Source organism: Mizuhopecten yessoensis, unplaced genomic scaffold, assembly GCF_002113885.1.
Source record: "Mizuhopecten yessoensis strain PY_sf001 unplaced genomic scaffold, ASM211388v2 scaffold11143, whole genome shotgun sequence".
NCBI classification, from domain to species: domain Eukaryota; kingdom Metazoa; phylum Mollusca; class Bivalvia; order Pectinida; family Pectinidae; genus Mizuhopecten; species Mizuhopecten yessoensis.
This window is the reverse complement of record NW_018408901.1, coordinates 1,095,658-1,113,636: the sequence shown is the minus strand read 5'-3', so window position 1 is coordinate 1,113,636 and position 17,979 is coordinate 1,095,658. Positions and strand designations below refer to the sequence as shown.

The following is a 17,979-nucleotide window of genomic DNA, read 5'->3' as shown; positions in this document are numbered from 1 at the left end:
ATTTTATCATAACATAGAACAGTTTTCGCAATAATGTAGGGTAGTCGTTAGATAGTTAACATTTTACCGTTGAATAGAACTGGTTTCATTTTGAGGTAGGATACGCTTTACCGTTAGATAAATCTGGTTTCACTGTATGCTATGACACATTTTACCGTTAGATAGAGCTGGTTTCACTGTACGGTATGACAGATTTTACCGTTAGATAGAGCTGGTTTCAATGTTAGTTAGGACACACTTTACCGTTATATAGAGCTGGTTTCAATATTAGTTAGGACACACTTTACCGTTTTATAGAGCTGGTTTCAATGTAAGGTAGGACACCCTTTATCGTTATATAGAGCTTGTTTTAATGTTAGGTAGGACACCCTTTACCGTTAAATAGAGCTGGTTTCACTGTTGGCTAAGACACACTTTAACGTTCGATAGAACACAATTCAATGTTAGGTAGGACACCCTTTACCGTTAAATAGAGCTGGTTTCACTGTTGGCTAAGACACACTTTAACGTTCGATAGAACAAAGTTCAATGTTAGGTAGGACACCCTTTACCGTTAAATAGAGCTGGTTTTACTGTTGGCTAAGACACACTTTAACGTTCGCTAGAACACAGTTCAATGTTAGGGAGGACACCCTTTACCATTGGATATAATTGGTTTTACTGTTGGGTAGAACAAAGTTTACCGTTCGATAGAAATTATTTCACTGGTGGGTAGGAAACACTATACCGCTCGATCGACTTAGTTTCAGTGTTAAGTAGGACACCCTTTACCGTTAGATAGAACTGGTTTCATTTTTAGGTAATACACACGTTGCCATTAGATATATCTGGTTTCACTGTGAGGTAGGATACGCCGTTTGGTAATACACACTTTACCAATATATATATATGTGGTTTCATTGTCAGGTAGAATACGCCGATATATACTAGTAGTGCACATTTTACCGTTATTGATCGTCTTTTCGTCTCCCTTTATGAAATGTCACTAAAGTGCCAAACAAAATGTCTGCCGTTCCTATTACGACACGAAACTGTCGTCATATGTACGAAATATATACGCCAAATGCCATATAAAGATAACTCGGCATGTAACGTAATTCAATAACATTGCTGTGGCAACTAAGACTTTTGAGTTTTGCACTGAATGTTGTGTTGTAAAAAATATATAATAATACAGATCCAAAATTGTACATGGTGGTACAGTGTACTTTGTATATCGCCACTATTAAAAAATGACACCACATAACTGTTCAACATGGAAGGTGATTACAATTGTATATATATATATATATATATTCTTTTTAAATATTGCATGAATTCGATTAAAATATCGCAAGCTTCTTGATTTTTAACAGACGTTCGGCAAGCAAGATAGTCTTCAGAAAGGGAAAATTTAAAGTGCACATAGCCTTTGACGGTACTTTAATTTGATACAGAGCCAAACGAAGCGTCATTTAGTCACTTTAACGTTCGATAGAACACAGTTCAATGTTAGGTAGGACACCCTTTACCATTCGATATAATTGGTTTTACTGTTGGCTAAGACACACTTTAACGTTCGATAGAACACAGTTCAATGTTAGGTAGGACACCCTTTACCATTGGATATAATTGGTTTTACTGTTGGGTAGAACAAAGTTTACCGTTCGATAGAAATTATTTCACTGGTGGGTAGGAAACACTTTACCGCTCGATCGACTTAGTTTCAGTGTTAAGTAGGACACCCTTTACCGTTAGATAGAACTGGTTTCATTTTTAGGTAATACACACGTTGCCATTAGATATATCTGATTTCACTGTGAGGTAGGATACGCCGTTTGGTAATACACACTTTACCAATATATATATATATGTGGTTTCATTGTTAGGTAGAATACGCCGATATATACTAGTAGTGCACATTTTACCGTTATTGATCGTCTTTTCGTCTCCCTTTATGAAATGTCACTAAAGTGCCAAACAAAATGTCTGCCGTTCCTATTACGACACGAAACTGTCGTCATATGTACGAAATATATACGCCAAATGCCATATAAAGATAACTCGGCATGTAACGTAATTCAATAACATTGCTGTGGCAACTAAGACTTTTGAGTTTTGCACTGAATGTTGTGTTGTAAAAAATATATAATAATACAGATCCAAAATTGTACATGGTGGTACAGTGTACTTTGTATATCGCCACTATTAAAAAATGACACCACATAACTGTTCAACATGGAAGGTGATTACAATTGTATATATATATATATATATATTCTTTTTAAATATTGCATGAATTCGATTAAAATATCGCAAGCTTCTTGATTTTTAACAGACGTTCGGCAAGCAAGATAGTCTTCAGAAAGGGAAAATTTAAAGTGCACATAGCCTTTGACGGTACTTTAATTTGATACAGAGCCAAACGAAGCGTCATTTAGTCACTTTAACGTTCGATAGAACACAGTTCAATGTTAGGTAGGACACCCTTTACCATTCGATATAATTGGTTTTACTGTTGGCTAAGACACACTTTAACGTTCGATAGAACACAGTTCAATGTTAGGTAGGACACCCTTTACCATTGGATATAATTGGTTTTACTGTTGGGTAGAACAAAGTTTACCGTTCGATAGAAATTATTTCACTGGTGGGTAGGAAACACTTTACCGCTCGATCGACTTAGTTTCAGTGTTAAGTAGGACACCCTTTACCGTTAGATAGAACTGGTTTCATTTTTAGGTAATACACACGTTGCCATTAGATATATCTGATTTCACTGTGAGGTAGGATACGCCGTTTGGTAATACACACTTTACCAATATATATATATATGTGGTTTCATTGTTAGGTAGAATACGCCGATATATACTAGTAGTGCACATTTTACCGTTATTGATCGTCTTTTCGTCTCCCTTTATGAAATGTCACTAAAGTGCCAAACAAAATGTCTGCCGTTCCTATTACGACACGAAACTGTCGTCATATGTACGAAATATATACGCCAAATGCCATATAAAGATAACTCGGCATGTAACGTAATTCAATAACATTGCTGTGGCAACTAAGACTTTTGAGTTTTGCACTGAATGTTGTGTTGTAAAAAATATATAATAATACAGATCCAAAATTGTACATGGTGGTACAGTGTACTTTGTATATCGCCACTATTAAAAAATGACACCACATAACTGTTCAACATGGAAGGTGATTACAATTGTATATATATATATATATATATTCTTTTTAAATATTGCATGAATTCGATTAAAATATCGCAAGCTTCTTGATTTTTAACAGACGTTCGGCAAGCAAGATAGTCTTCAGAAAGGGAAAATTTAAAGTGCACATAGCCTTTGACGGTACTTTAATTTGATACAGAGCCAAACGAAGCGTCATTTAGTCAACTTATTTGGATTTTTTTTATTATTATTATCATTGAATTCCTAACAGACTTTTGCGTAAGCAAAACCAGCCTCATTGTCATGCATTTGATCAATCATTTACAGTCAAACACTTTATCATTGAATGCGCTGATTTCAAATAATTACGTGACAGATTTTATGATGTACCGTCTATGAAAAGATTTTTGGATACAGTGTCTGTGCAATTAATATTTGACTATTAACACTCTATTGATCTTTACATTAAAATATGATATAATGTGCAGCAAATTTGTTCAATATTGATGTATTTCTTTAATCCTTTACATATTTTAAGTTATCATGTTTTGATTTGATGTGTTTATTTTCGTGAAAGTCTCTTTTTACAGTATTGTTGGCCCTAAATGACTCACATTGTCGATAGGCCTTTTAACAATACAAAAAAAAATAACAGCCTATCAAAATAGAAGAGGTTTTGACGGTCAATAATTGTTAGTAAAATCGTAATGGTAATGACTTTAAAGAAACTTAAACGTCAAAAGTAAAAGTGGATTTCCTTGTTTATCATGGAAAAAAATATGGAAATATATCTTACATATTTTATCCAATAGAAAAACGACTTAATAATCGCGACTGGTTGTATAGATAATAAAGACGTTAAAGAGCATGACAGTATCCCATGTCCACTCTTGTTGTAAATAACACTCCAGAATATTTTTTTGTAATAATGTTGTATGTTATAACAAAGACGATTTTATAACGTTGTATCATGCGCGGTCCAATTTCTCAAAAACAAACACATTGGTTTGCTTACAGTAAGTTGCCCATAATATTAAAGGAGGGAACAGTTATTTTTTCCCCCATTAAATATTAGTTCTTACGGCTATTGTTACAAAAACGGGATTAGCAATTTATTTATCATCTACATACTACATTGTACTTAAGACAACCAACATGTAGCAAGAATATTTTCATGGGTTGTCATTATGAGAATACTCAGAAAAAACCTTAAGAATGGAATTTCCTATTTCGAAAAGTATTTTTCTCAAAAGTACGTCAGCCGAGTGCTCGCACGAAGTCTCGTCCTGAACCAGAAATAGTATCTACGCAAAGGTGATACGTGTAAGAAAATAGTTTGTCATAAACAAAATCATTATACAGGTATGGAACATTATTGTGAGAAAAATAACAGCAGCTTTATGAAGAAGCAAACAACAAAAACAATATACTGATTCATAAATATCTTTTTACATATTTGTAAAGCTCATGGTATTACTCCGCAAAAACCCTCTATTTGTTGACGTTTGTAACAAAACGAGGATCTCGATGACCATTAAGCTTACAGTGAGCACATACAGTATCATCTCGACTTTATTCACGTGCTTGCGATGTGAAAATTATTCCCTCGACAAACCCCGAAAACACAATGTGATAATCTATAAGTCTGTTGTATCCAGTAGTCCCGATTATTGTGAGAGACGATAAACGTGAATACCTCTGCGGAGTCAGGAGCTTGTATCCGCTGCTAAGGAGACATTTGAGAAACTGAACTTGATCTGATGTACCCTTTGCAACACTATGAATCTCGCTCTCTCTGTTATTTTCTCATAAACCTGGTTTTTGCTGTTCGTGGTATTTCCCCAAGTAGCCGTCTTGGTACTATTATGGCTGTTGTGAGAACATTGTGTGTCCAGAAAACGTGAAGTACTCTTCTGATATCTTAGTGTTGTCTGCACTTACCCGTCTTACGCCTATAATTTTGTCGCTATTGCTAATATGATAGGGCTTCAAATAGAAATAATACGTAACACCTGCAGGTTCAAGAAAGAAAATGCTGTTTGTGTTCCACTGCATGTTGGCGTATGGGGGCAACCTTAAGAAGCTGAGATTTTCTGCTGTATCTTCTGTTTAGTAAACATAAAAGAAACCAAATAAATCTGAAACCTCACTCCACCAAATTGGAAATATATAACTATTGTTATCGCCTCCTTGCTATTTGCTTTCAGCAGCGTTATCCTGTTTTCTAGGCCCTCAGATGTTGCGTTGACGTTATACCGAACAGAAACAAAACAAAGAAATATATTTCACACGGTGAACACACAAAGAGTTCGTGCGGGTTCAAAAAGGAATTGACCTGCTTTATTTGATATCATTACCTGCGGCAACCCCCTCCCTATAACAAGTTAGGCTTGTCTTTGAATGGTTGGTTGTACAGGGTTAAACTTCAACAGTTTGTCTTGGAATAATAGAAAATATAACACTAACAATACAAAAGCAGATCCAATTTGTTACTATGCTTACCTTAAGTACTGCAAGATAATCACCATTTACAGTATCTTAATAGTTTGCACTGGCGTTCAGCAAGTAGGAGATACATTCTAGATAGATATGTAACAGGTCGTACATCTCTTTTTTTTTAAACAGTAAACCTCTCAATTTTATTGACTACCAAGTATTCAAATTAACCTTTGTCTCTTATATTTTCGTTTGTTTCCTTTAACATGATTTTTAACCATGTTTTGGCTTTTCCTTTGTTAATTGGCTAGGTGCCTTCGGTTTGGTATTTCAGTGAAATAGCACTATAAAGTTTGAATCAGATCCGCGCTATCACAAGGCGGTAAATGCACCAGCTATTCTGTCTCCAGCACATTTACACACATACAAAAACACACATTGAAGGACGTCCTTAAATGACCTTAGCTGTTGATAGGACGGTAAACAAAACAGGAGGCCTATGGGCCTAAACGGTCATTTGACTACAAAGACTGAGCAGGGAGAACGGTAACTTTTCAACTTTCAATGAAAAATTCTAAGAATTTGTTTTCCATGATGGTAGTTTTAGAAACGATTTTCCTCCTCCCCCCCTGATGATATTTCAGACCATATTTGGTTGCAATATCCATTAAGGCATTAAGGAACAATAGCATTTTAAAGCAAATAATTTATAGCTAAGTTTCACTTTCGAGGCCCCGAAACATCCCCAACAATTTTTAGCTCAATGGCACCAGTGGAACTGGAGAAGCAGCTTAAAAGTTATTTTCAAGATTGCGGCCATCTTTGATTTCAGACCAACCCGAAACAACACTTGGTCAGGACCATCTCAGGATCATTTCAGGCAAGTTTGACCTCAATCCCACCGGTGGAAGTTGAGAAGAAGTTTAAAATGTGTTTTCACAAGATGGTGGTCATGGTGGCCATATTGGATTCTGCACCGACCCGTAAAATAACAACACTTTGTCAGGGCCATCTCAGGGTCATTTCAGGCAAGTTTCAGCTCAATCCCACTAAGGAAACTTGAGGAAAAGTTTAAAATGTTGCAAGTTTACGGACGGCGGACGACGACGGACGAAGCACGATGACTATAGGTCATCAAAGGGTCAGATGACCTAATAAAACCAAACTAAATTCGTAATGAGCTGTTCAAACATAAAAACTGAACCCTTGCCGGCTGAGTGTTGAAAAAAGACAAGACATTTCCCATCGCATAATTCACAAAATAAAAATATGCTTCACTCATTAGACAATTTCCTTTCAATCTTTGTTTCCTGTTTCCTTATTTCGCGATTCCTCGCGTTTTGCCTCAATGCTGAGCGGGATAGCCGTATAACGTCAGTCATAGAACAAATTATTTACGGTTTAATGATGATTCACTGTTATGTTGCATAATGTTGCAAATACAAAAGCAATAGGCACCGATATGCTCAGAGACTTGACACGACTCAATGTGTGATAGTTGATGTCATAACATCCATATATAGCAACGACAAAAATACAAGAACCAGCAACGAAACACATTAAAAATACATCTTATTTCAGTACAACTAGCATTTCAATCTCTATATGGCATTGAAAAAGGTATTTGATAGCTTGTTTGCTTTCGATTTTACACCTTTCGAACAGCTAAGGTCATATAATGATGAGGAATGTAATGGATAATGTTCCCTTTGTGGCGTTCCAAAGAATATCCTTTCAAGCACGTTTCAAATCTAGGTTAATATGGACTGTAACCTATTAAAACGTTTCTTTGTTACAACATTACCAATATAGAGCGTTGTTTCATCCATACGTTACCGGTTTTAATTTGAAACCGTTTAGCTTTGCTATTAAAATTGTTTTTTAAGTGTCTTGTCATTAATTGTAAAATTGCATGTCTGATATTCTTTTCTTAATGTTCTCAAGTCTTTATATCGGTTGAATATTTATTTTCTATAAAGTGGTATTTTTTAAAGTGTGTTAAGTTTGATGGGGGGAATGACACGTTTAAAGCAAATCTCAACTTGCATTAAATCTTTTTAAAATGCTGTTATTCTTAATGAAAGTAATGAACACGTACACGAGCAAAAAAAAATTAGTAATTTATAATAACTTGTTGCTTAATCGGTCCTATAAAAGTGACACTTTTAAAAGTTAATATTCCGAAAGGAAACTGAATGGTAAAAGGTACTGTAAGAATCTGCATACAGAAGTACATTTACACAGCGAAATAGTAAGATATTATCATAAAAATTAAATTTCACAAAATGCTTCTAATTTTATGATATAAGCAAGTCAACGTACACATTTGAAAATCTTTGACTAATTAATTACATCGACTTTTGTTTTCCTATCAGGAATATCATAGTATTTATCTCGAATTTGTTTAAAATTGACACATTTGGTCAATGTAAGGCAAACAAATGAGAAAAAGACTGGTCTGAAATAAATACGTTGGAGTATAAACTACATGTACTGTATGTCCGAAGTCGTGAGAAGCCAAGCTCATATCTACAGTTTTCTTGATGCCATTGGAAATAGCGATGCATATTTATTAAGACATCAAATTTGTCCCTGTGACCCAACAAGACAAAAATCAAAACTTGAAATCTACACTAAACCAGCATTGCATCATATCCGTGTCATTAACACACAAGACGTGGGTTAGCAATTAGATTTATCAAACTCAAATGGCTAATATCAGATTCCTGTGGTGATTTGGATTGGGATCTATCAAACATTCAATCTCAACAGTCGTCACCACTGAAATGTCGGGGAATAAAATAAATTAATCTGTGACACATATACAAATAGATTTATCGATTCCATCAAACAATCAGCAACTCGAGACGGTTTAGATATACGGCGCTAAAATAAATATCAAAATCATAATGTATTAAAACCGTACATATAGCTTAGGAATCTTTCATAGGATTTTCCCCGGGACCTCTTGTCAGTGCAATGGTGTTGTATCGACTGCAGAGAGATGTGAGTAGGCAAGGTTGGCAATGGTCATAGTGATTATTACAGAGTTTGCTAAAGCAGAGAATCAATGTTTTAACATTGTGAAATACTGAACATTTCACGACATGATCCTCCTGGGAGCGTTCACTCTTAGTGCTTTTACGGTCGTGAGTAGGTAGTTCTCCAATAATGAGGGCGGAAAAGCCACGATTATGGGCCGGTGTATGACTGACCGAGGAATTACCGAAATGATATTTTCTCCCTGAGGTATCAGCAAACCCTATGTTGTGATATAGAATAGACAAACAGACTTACACCTTTATGCCGACAATTATCTTCGTAAAACAAATCCACGTTTTTATTAGCTTCGTGGTCTCACTACGATGATTACAAGATAAAGGTTCCGTTCGATGTTTTATAAAGGATTCCTTTTACCATTAACTCGAAACATATAATTTGATATCTATTTTATTACTAGTAATACAATCAAGCGCACGAAATAAAAATATACTTTCTCATTTTCTTTAATTTGTTAACAAAACATTTGTATCGTATTGGTGGTAAGATGGAGTCTAGAGAGTTCAGGATCACGTGAACACTTGCATGCTGGTCCTCGTCAGTTCGGTCAATGGGGGAAACATCGCCACACATTCAATGTTTTATTGCATAACACATTGTGGGGCCGCATAGCACAGTTGTTAGTGCGCTATCCTATTGACCGAAAGCATTAGGTTCTGATCCCGCAGACTACGAGATATGAGTATGTCCTTCGGCAAGACATTTTACCCTTTACATTAGATCTGCCTATAGTTGTGTATAATTTATCCTTGGTTGCGTACTACGGGTTTTTTGCTCAAGTAATTCTAATGGTATGATGATATAAAAGGTAAGTCGAAAAAGAATTACTAGAAATAGTTTTTTGAGAAAACTATGGAAATGTTTTATGGTTGCCATCAAGATCTCATGGGCAAATATTTCTTTGTGAGATATGACTGTTGATGTTTTTAATATGCTTATAAGTAAGCCTTTTGGTTTCGATTGTCTTTACTTGAGTTCCAATATAAGGAGGTGGCATTACTTGTAAATCATATAGTTGTTCATGGCGGATGTCGTCAATGAATCAAAAGACACTTACCCTTTCGGAACACCTGGTCTTATTTCCCTTGTTGCCCTTTTCCCTGCTTAACGTTCAGGGTAACGGCAACATCTGGTTCACCCGTTGCTTTCCGGTCGGAATGGGTGCTTCCAGCATGGAATTACAGTGGGGAAGTATTTTAAAGTCGGCTTCAGATCGGCTCTATCACATGAAGGTATTACCACTAACATGTCTACCTCCAGTACACTCACGCACGCATTGATAATACACACGGAGGCACATTCTAAATGGATGATAAACCATATATAACCTCATTCTTGCCCTACTTTTATCGATTTTGAATTCGAATTATTGTAGACATTTAGGTATTCCCTTGTTGTTGTTTTTTCTAGGTTTGTCGATACAGAAAGTCAAACAAAGTAAACGTTTTACTGCGACAGTTGATATACGTACACACACGTAAAGTAGAGCGCGTATACACAGGCATTCATGTTGAGATATTGTTTAAGCAAGGCTACTGTTCTACACTTTTAATCGTAATGGATATATGTTTGTCATCCACGGGATGGTTAGTGCATTGATATGTAAATATTAGGTTGGTTGTATTTTGTTTAATGTTCTATAACATCTGTGGTTATTTTAGGACGTCTCTCCATGTGTGCGATGTCTGTGCTGTAGGGCGAATGTTGGTACATTTACGATAACACGAATCTGATGCAAGTTCGCTTTGAGCGCATATAGAAATATCCTCCCTTGAGACATAAGAATTGAAGTGTCAGACAACATAGTGGCATATGATCGACAAGACGACGTTGAAGCTTTACAGTGATAGCACAAATATGTATTCGATGGTTATTCGCATACTTTCCTTATAATGCTTTAATTTCAAATTCATTTCTATTTCATTTGAGATTAATAAAACTAATACAAAAGTTTTCTTTTTTTTCCTGACTAAGCTCGTCTAATAAATTATTTTTTATGAAAAAATGTATGCATCTGACATGTAACGGTACTTATGTTACGTACAGTTGTGGGATCGCACAACGTTACAAGATGTGTGGTGTGCGCACGGTGTGTGAACGATGTGTGCACAATGTGCAAACGATTAAAAGTTGGACGATCATTCCTTGCGCACATTTGTGTGCACGATGGACGAACGTTGTGTGATAACAATCGTGGTTGGTGTAAATTGAGGAATGCCTTAACAATATACACGGTTTCGTGTTTAAACAAATAAACTTGATTTTTACGTATGGTTCTAGATTCTACCAACATCTATAAGCTTATCTTTATGTCTCTACTTTCTTAATATTAGAAATTGTGTTTTCGGTATTGTTTTAAACGACCCTAATCGACACATGTGGAATTACAACACAGTCCCGTATACAGGTAAACATAGTCACTTGATACATGAACCTGGACCGTAGTTTCCCCCGCCCGGGGCGTTTACGTATTTTGTAAGGGTAGGGCCAGGGGTGTGAAGACCCAGGTGAAGGGGAGCTTTAGGCAAACTGAATGCAAATAACAAATACTAAATGTACGGTATCGCATATCAGCTCTATGTGTCAGGTACAAGCCAGGTAAAACCCCGGTCACTCATCAAATTGTTATTTACCTGTTCTGTTCGGTCACTGTAATGCTGTGTTACACGCATTGTAAAACTGTACATAATCTTCATGACTGTGATAAGAAATAACAGCAATAAAATGTACTACTGCATACGTGCTTTTCGTATTTTTTCATTCCGTAATAATGATCTACAAATTGTACCCAATCGCACAGTTGTGCGGAGAGAAGCGCACAACAGGGCGAACGATTGTTAAATCGCACAGTTGTACGCACCATGTGTGGACGATGTGCGGACGGTGTGTGAACGATGTATGCACTGTGTGCGCACGCTATTTTTGGTGCGTTGTGCGGTCACACAACTGTATAGTAAGTGATATGTGTAGTATCAAAAGGGTAAGATGACTTGGTTTTTTTAGTGACGTCAAAATTATGACATTAATTAGAACAATGCATATTACGTCATGAAGCTTTAAAATGATAACGTCAAAGTTAAATATTCATTAACATGTAACTAATTCGTAGTAACAGCTTAATAATGTTTCTAGGTATTTATCATTTCTTGCAGTATTTCAGATTTTTTTTTTTTTATATTTCAAAGTAAGACAATATTTATAAACAGTATGTATGTATTATGGATTTCCTAAAATTTGGTTTATGGCAAAATGATTCAGAAAAGTTTCCTGAAAAATGTTTAAATAGTCAGCTGATTGTAAATCATCATCATTATTATTATAACATTCTAAACGACTCATTACCACAGAAGAGGTCATAAGGACCAAAATGCAGGTAAGGACAAAACAAGTAAAAGGAAATGACATCAAACAAACCAAGATAAAAGGCATTCGTCAACTTGAAAAGCAAATATGGCTTTGACTACCTTTATCAGTTTGAACAGACTAACAGTATTTAAGTAGGTAAGAATTGGTCACAGACATTTGCCGTTCGAAAAGGGATTTGGGATTTGGTATATCATTATACCATAATCCTCGTGTTGTCTAAAGTTAAATATAATTTTATAACAAACGTTTTAGTGTGAAGTGTCTGTGACATGCTGTTCAAGTTTGTTGTCAAGTTTTAATTTTATATTTATCAAGTATATTTTTTTGTTAATTTCTACTTAATGAACTGGAAATACATCTATATCTTTAAAAGAAACTACGATTATCTTAAATATAATGTAAAACTTGAGAATTAATTGATTTACTTTTAAAGATAAAGAAAAATGTTTATAAGGTTTTAATAACGGTCTCTCTAGTGTATTAAAAGTTAATTAAAATACAAATGCATTATGAATCAATCTACATGTTTATCATCGACGACAGGGAAAGGTAACTAAAAGACACCTGAAACATATAAAGAATGGCAAACAGCGTGAATTTAGTGGAAATGTTTGGAAGAACAAATGAAAATTGATGATATGTTACCTTAGGTATTGGATTAATTTATACATAGCATTGTGTTTAATTAACTAGACCTTGAACCATTTGAATAAAGTAGTTGGCAAATTGATTTTGACTTTGAGTAATGAATATCCACATGTAGTTTTGTGATGGCATTAGGTAAAATTGATTTCCTTAATTCTTATCCCACAAAACAACTTTTGAAACAATATAGATTACACAATGTTAAATGAGAAACAAACAGCGTCTCGTTATGTGCGACTTGCATAACATTGCTACAAATACTGTACAACAAATGACATTGATCTTAAAGACCGTATTCGTAATGGCATCCAAACCGGTGACGAATGATTAAATCAAAGATGAAACAAAATAGAGGCGACTTGACAACTTACAACTATTAAAATAGATACAACCGAATGCATAATTTAATAGGGAGAAAAAGTGAAGCTCTCTTAAACGGAAATGTACGTTGTTTTGTATCAGACATGATGCGGTACTTTGCTTCAGTCTAAAAAGCACATTGAAATTGTTTCTTCATTAAATACAAGTAAAATTATATTTTACAAAATGTTTTATCCGGCACAACCTTACCCATAAGTATACAAGATACATATCGTTAATATCAAGTTAGATTGAACTACCTATATCAATCAACCTCTACAAAACATAAAGGTTTTCATATTTCAAAATAGTAAACAAAGTTTCTTATAATTTAACAATGCATAATTATTTTTACTAAGTCCATTAAGGACTTTAGGTGTAACGCAAGCCATAATTCAAGGTTGTTTACAGTATTGGCGCCACTCAGGATTGAGATAAACACTTCAGAATCATCACATGTGACTGTTGTCAAATAACTACAGAAAGAAATTGATCAGGAAGCCCTAAGGCTCTCAAGTCTTCATTTGGAATGCAACATATCTTTTTTATCATGTTCGTCTTAAAATCCCCCCGAAAAGAAGTTAAAAAGGGAAACGTTTAATTTTCTACTTACGGTCATTAAGTGATACCATTAACGATTATTCCAGGAAATGCGGGTCTTCATGCCCGGTCTTTAACATAAATCAGTAGCGTGTTTCTATAGAACACCACGAGCAGTGGCAAGTCAATGGGGATTACACATGCGGGTTAATGTACAAGCTTGCCTAGACCAATGGACATATACTGGTCTCCCGACAACCATTTGACCCTGGTGTAAGATAATGAACAGGGTAGATATCTCCATGGACCACACACTATCACCTTAACTATTTAAAAAAAAACAATAAAACAGCTTCAGCATACAAAGACAGAACGTACCCCAAGCGTCAACATTTGGTTGGTACTGGTTTGGATATACTGGGTTAAGTAGCCAATTAAAATGACAGTTAATGCCATTTAAGGAGGTCTCTCCAGGTTTGTAATGTATGCGTGTGTTTGTGTCTGTGTGCTAGAGGCGATTAGTTGGCACATTTACGACCTTTAGTAGCACATATCTGATGGTGACTTTAGAGTGCTCTCGCATTGCAATCCCTGCTGAAGGCACCCAGCACGGTATTACATCAGATAACATTTTCCTGACATGTAACGAACAAAGAGCCTACTAAGGACAAAGTAAACCAGTATCAAATGACAAGGACAACAAGAGCCATACTAGCAACAGACATGGACAAAATACACTTCAGCATCATTACAAGCACAACATATCTATAAATATGTATTTTTTATTTTTATCTAAAAAATAAACACCATAAAAGATCTCGTTAACGACTTATCTTAAGTAAAACAGGCTAAGAATTAACGTTCCTGGTTTTAAGATAAAAAAAAACAACAGGTAATTTGCTGATCAGCATATAGCATATATTATAAAGTAAACAAATTTAGCAAACAGATACTTTCTAGTGAACATTTGCTAAGCTTTTTGTGGCAGTATATATCTTTATGCCACCGCCATTTTAAAAAGGTAAAAGTGTTGTTCTTGTCCCCTCCCGTCGCATCGCGTCCAGTCCCAATTCAGTGTCATAACTTTTTCAACCCCATTTCATCAAAGGTTTTGATCAAACTGTACACAAATATCAGATGTGAGAATGATAAGAATAAGTTCGTATTTCAAAGGGCCAAGGTCACGGTTACTATTCATTGTAAAAATAGTTCATTTTTCGTTTTCTATTGACAAGTTTTGATAAGATGTTTTTCTTTTTTTCTACCTTGCAGGTGCCATATTTGATGAGAATTCTCCGGAATTGGAAAGAGCATTTTCCTATGGTATGGAAACTGCCAATGCGACAAAATACAAATTTAAAATTTATGCATTCCGAAAAGTCACGGATATTCGGGACATATTTCAGCTGAGTTATACAAGTAAGTTTATCACACTTTGCATGCTGATTTATGAACCTTTAAATGTTGTATAGGAACATGATTTGATCGATTTGATTAGGTTTGATTGAATATTTTGGTTACCGACCTTTTAACAGCTAAGGTCAATTAAGGACGTGCATCCATGTGTATTGTGTAAGTGTACGTGTGTGTATGTGTGCCGGCGTACTTGCCTCGGATCTAATGCCAACTTTATGGTGCTATCTCATTGAAATTCATTACATGACCTCAGCTGTTAAGATGACGTTCAATAAAGTAAAACCAACCAAATTCGTTACCAAAAGGGAATTTAATATTTAAAACGGAATCGTTTTAAGTGGTCATTATATGTTTTGGTTTGAAGTTTAATTTGCAATTATATTTGGTCAATGTACGAAATGCATTTGTCATAAAAAAAAACAATCGCCTGTATTAACTTAACGTTCAGTACCTCACTTTATAATCTTCTACTGATACCAAACTAGATGAGCATTAAGTAGTTGTTTAGATACATATACAAAAAGGTGTGAAAAGAATACTGTTCTCCGGAACGTACTTTGAACAAATAAAAGGACGCATCTTTTGGTTTATAAATCATATGATATCGATATTCTCTGAATCTTGTAACATAATCCTGTTGGTACGAGACAATGTGCGCCCTCACTCATACAAAAGCAATGCTTATAACGTCAAATACGATGCCTTATTTTAAGATGAGTCCGCCGGTGTGCTTTGTATCGCTCTATATGTCTAAATATGTCATTGAAATACTGGAAATTTGAGATTGAAAGAATTTGAAAATAATCTGTTAGTTAATATCGTGGTCGATTCAAGTTAGCAAGTGATTCTCATCCCAGATCAATGCGACAAGTGATATCCCACATAAATAATGTTGTATACAGCATTTAATGCAAAACAAATCTCATACATATGTATAAAATGATGTTCCGATAGAGTGTATAACAAGAAAGCACCTAATGGATAGAAAGACTGGTCATTAAAGGGGTAACATTTTTCACAACATCAGAGGGTGTTCATTTATGGCGAGTTCACCAAGATCCTATATATGGGATGACACCTTAATACGACAACATGACACTTCCTTCCGTATTAGTAAAAATTGATACAGTTTTGTTCAAATAAAATGAACAACATATCATTATTAGCCTTCTCGGCTTCCAGGGGCGAAAACCTATGTCATTTTAGGACGTGCCTCCATGTGTTTGTTGCGGAGACTGGGTATGTTGGTGTATTTGCCTCTTTGTGATAGCGCGGATCTGATGCCAACTTTATACTGTTACCACTCTGTGAAGCCTGCTTAACCTTGTGGCTGTACTAATATAATAAATAATTATATTCGAGATTCTTATACACCGCTTTATCACAACTTAGGTTGTAGGTCGACTCAAAGCGGTTCGCAAACAACTCGTCATTATTTGCATCCAGCATATACAGGCATCTATCTCAACTCCCATTACGCAGTCACAGCTAGTATTCAAAAATTCAAGCACTGCCTAACCATGTACTCATTTGAGTAGACTGGAACAAGCGGAGTAACGTATCCTGTTCAAAGATACAACAGGGTGGCATAAAGGGATTTGAACCCGCAACCCTTCAGTCACGAGCTCGGCGTCCTACCACTTGACTACCGTGTCTTCTGACGTGCTGGCTTTCGTTTTCTTCTTTGATTGGACGTTCCAAAGAACAGTTGTCTGATAATGGTGACATGATATTTTCAGCAAAGAAAAAATTGAAACAAAATCTGTATTTGTATGTCCCCTGCGACGCCTCCTAAAGCCAACGTTACTAATAACCTGATATATTCATGAGAAAATAAATGCACTGACAAGGTGTACTTTTGTTACTCAAGAACTGCAAATAATGCAAATTTATATTTACGTTAATTGCTGCGTACGATGGTCTTCGAAAAGATATTAATGATTTGCACGTACGACACAGTATGGTTGAACTTTTCGTCAGTGTGCTGCTGTTTAACAAAGGTCTTATACAGACAGTTATGATTTAGAGGTTTGTCTGTGTTCTTAAATGAGAGATGAATACATCAAGTAACGCAGAATTTCTATTTGCATTAAAACGACCTTGTTTGTACAATATGACTCTGTAATGACCTATTGGGAGTTGCTGATGACCGAAAGGGAAAAAAATAAGTGACATAGATGTGCTGCTAGAAGGTCAAATACTCAATCCCAGGTGATGTTGAATGGATAATGTTACATGAAAACGACCATATCTCAAAAGCCATGTGTACTTCTAAGACTTTTGACGTCATTTATTTGGTCCTTATAGGTTTTCGGTTGACAATACACACATTATATACATAAATGGATTTACACACATACAAACCCCTGTGTCATTTTATATGTTTATAGCTTTTTACAATCTCTTCCCAGAAGGAGAGAAGCTTCCTAGTTCATCCAATTGATTATGTTCAGTTTTTTCCCTGATCTGCTTTCATTTTAATCATCTTGCTATGGAAAATGCGGAATTGTTTGGGTGTGAAAAGTCCCCGAGGTTTGATGTGACCTTGTAGTTGAAATATTAGTCCCTGCAGGTAGGGCGTAAGAATTGTACCAGCTGCTCCCATTGCATGATTGTAAGAGGCGACTAAATTTGGGATCTTCTCTTTTCTCTTCTTTTTAAACGACTTTCTCCTTTCTAACGTCTCCCTACAAAATGCCTCACGTTTGGCCTTTAGTTGAGCGTTCGCCACTGTGAGGAAGACTGGGTTCTGCTTTCTTGACGAGATATACCAGAGTCGTTAAAATGGTAGTTTCTACTTCTGCTTAACGCTCAGCAATTTAGGTGTGGGACGACTGGTTCGCCCGTTGTCAGTATAACGTGACCGGGTGGGGTGTACTGCTGGGTGTCTTCGGCAGTATGTGTCAGTGATGTAGCACTATAAAGTCGGCATCAGTTCTACGCTATCACAAGAAGACAAACACGAACATATCACAGCATCCCAAAACACACACGC

The 17,979-nt window shown here is 35.7% G+C and overlaps 1 protein-coding gene across 1 annotated transcript in view; it reads left to right on the top strand.

The window, feature by feature from the left end:
- LOC110466728 (glutamate receptor 4-like) overlaps positions 1-17,979 on the top strand; it is a 105,676-nt gene that overhangs the window by 36,377 nt on the left and 51,320 nt on the right. Inside the window, exon 2 of the mRNA XM_021523443.1 lies at positions 14,841-14,987. Within this exon, the coding sequence (XP_021379118.1) occupies positions 14,841-14,987 (147 nt within the window). The remainder of the gene's footprint in view (positions 1-14,840; positions 14,988-17,979) is intronic.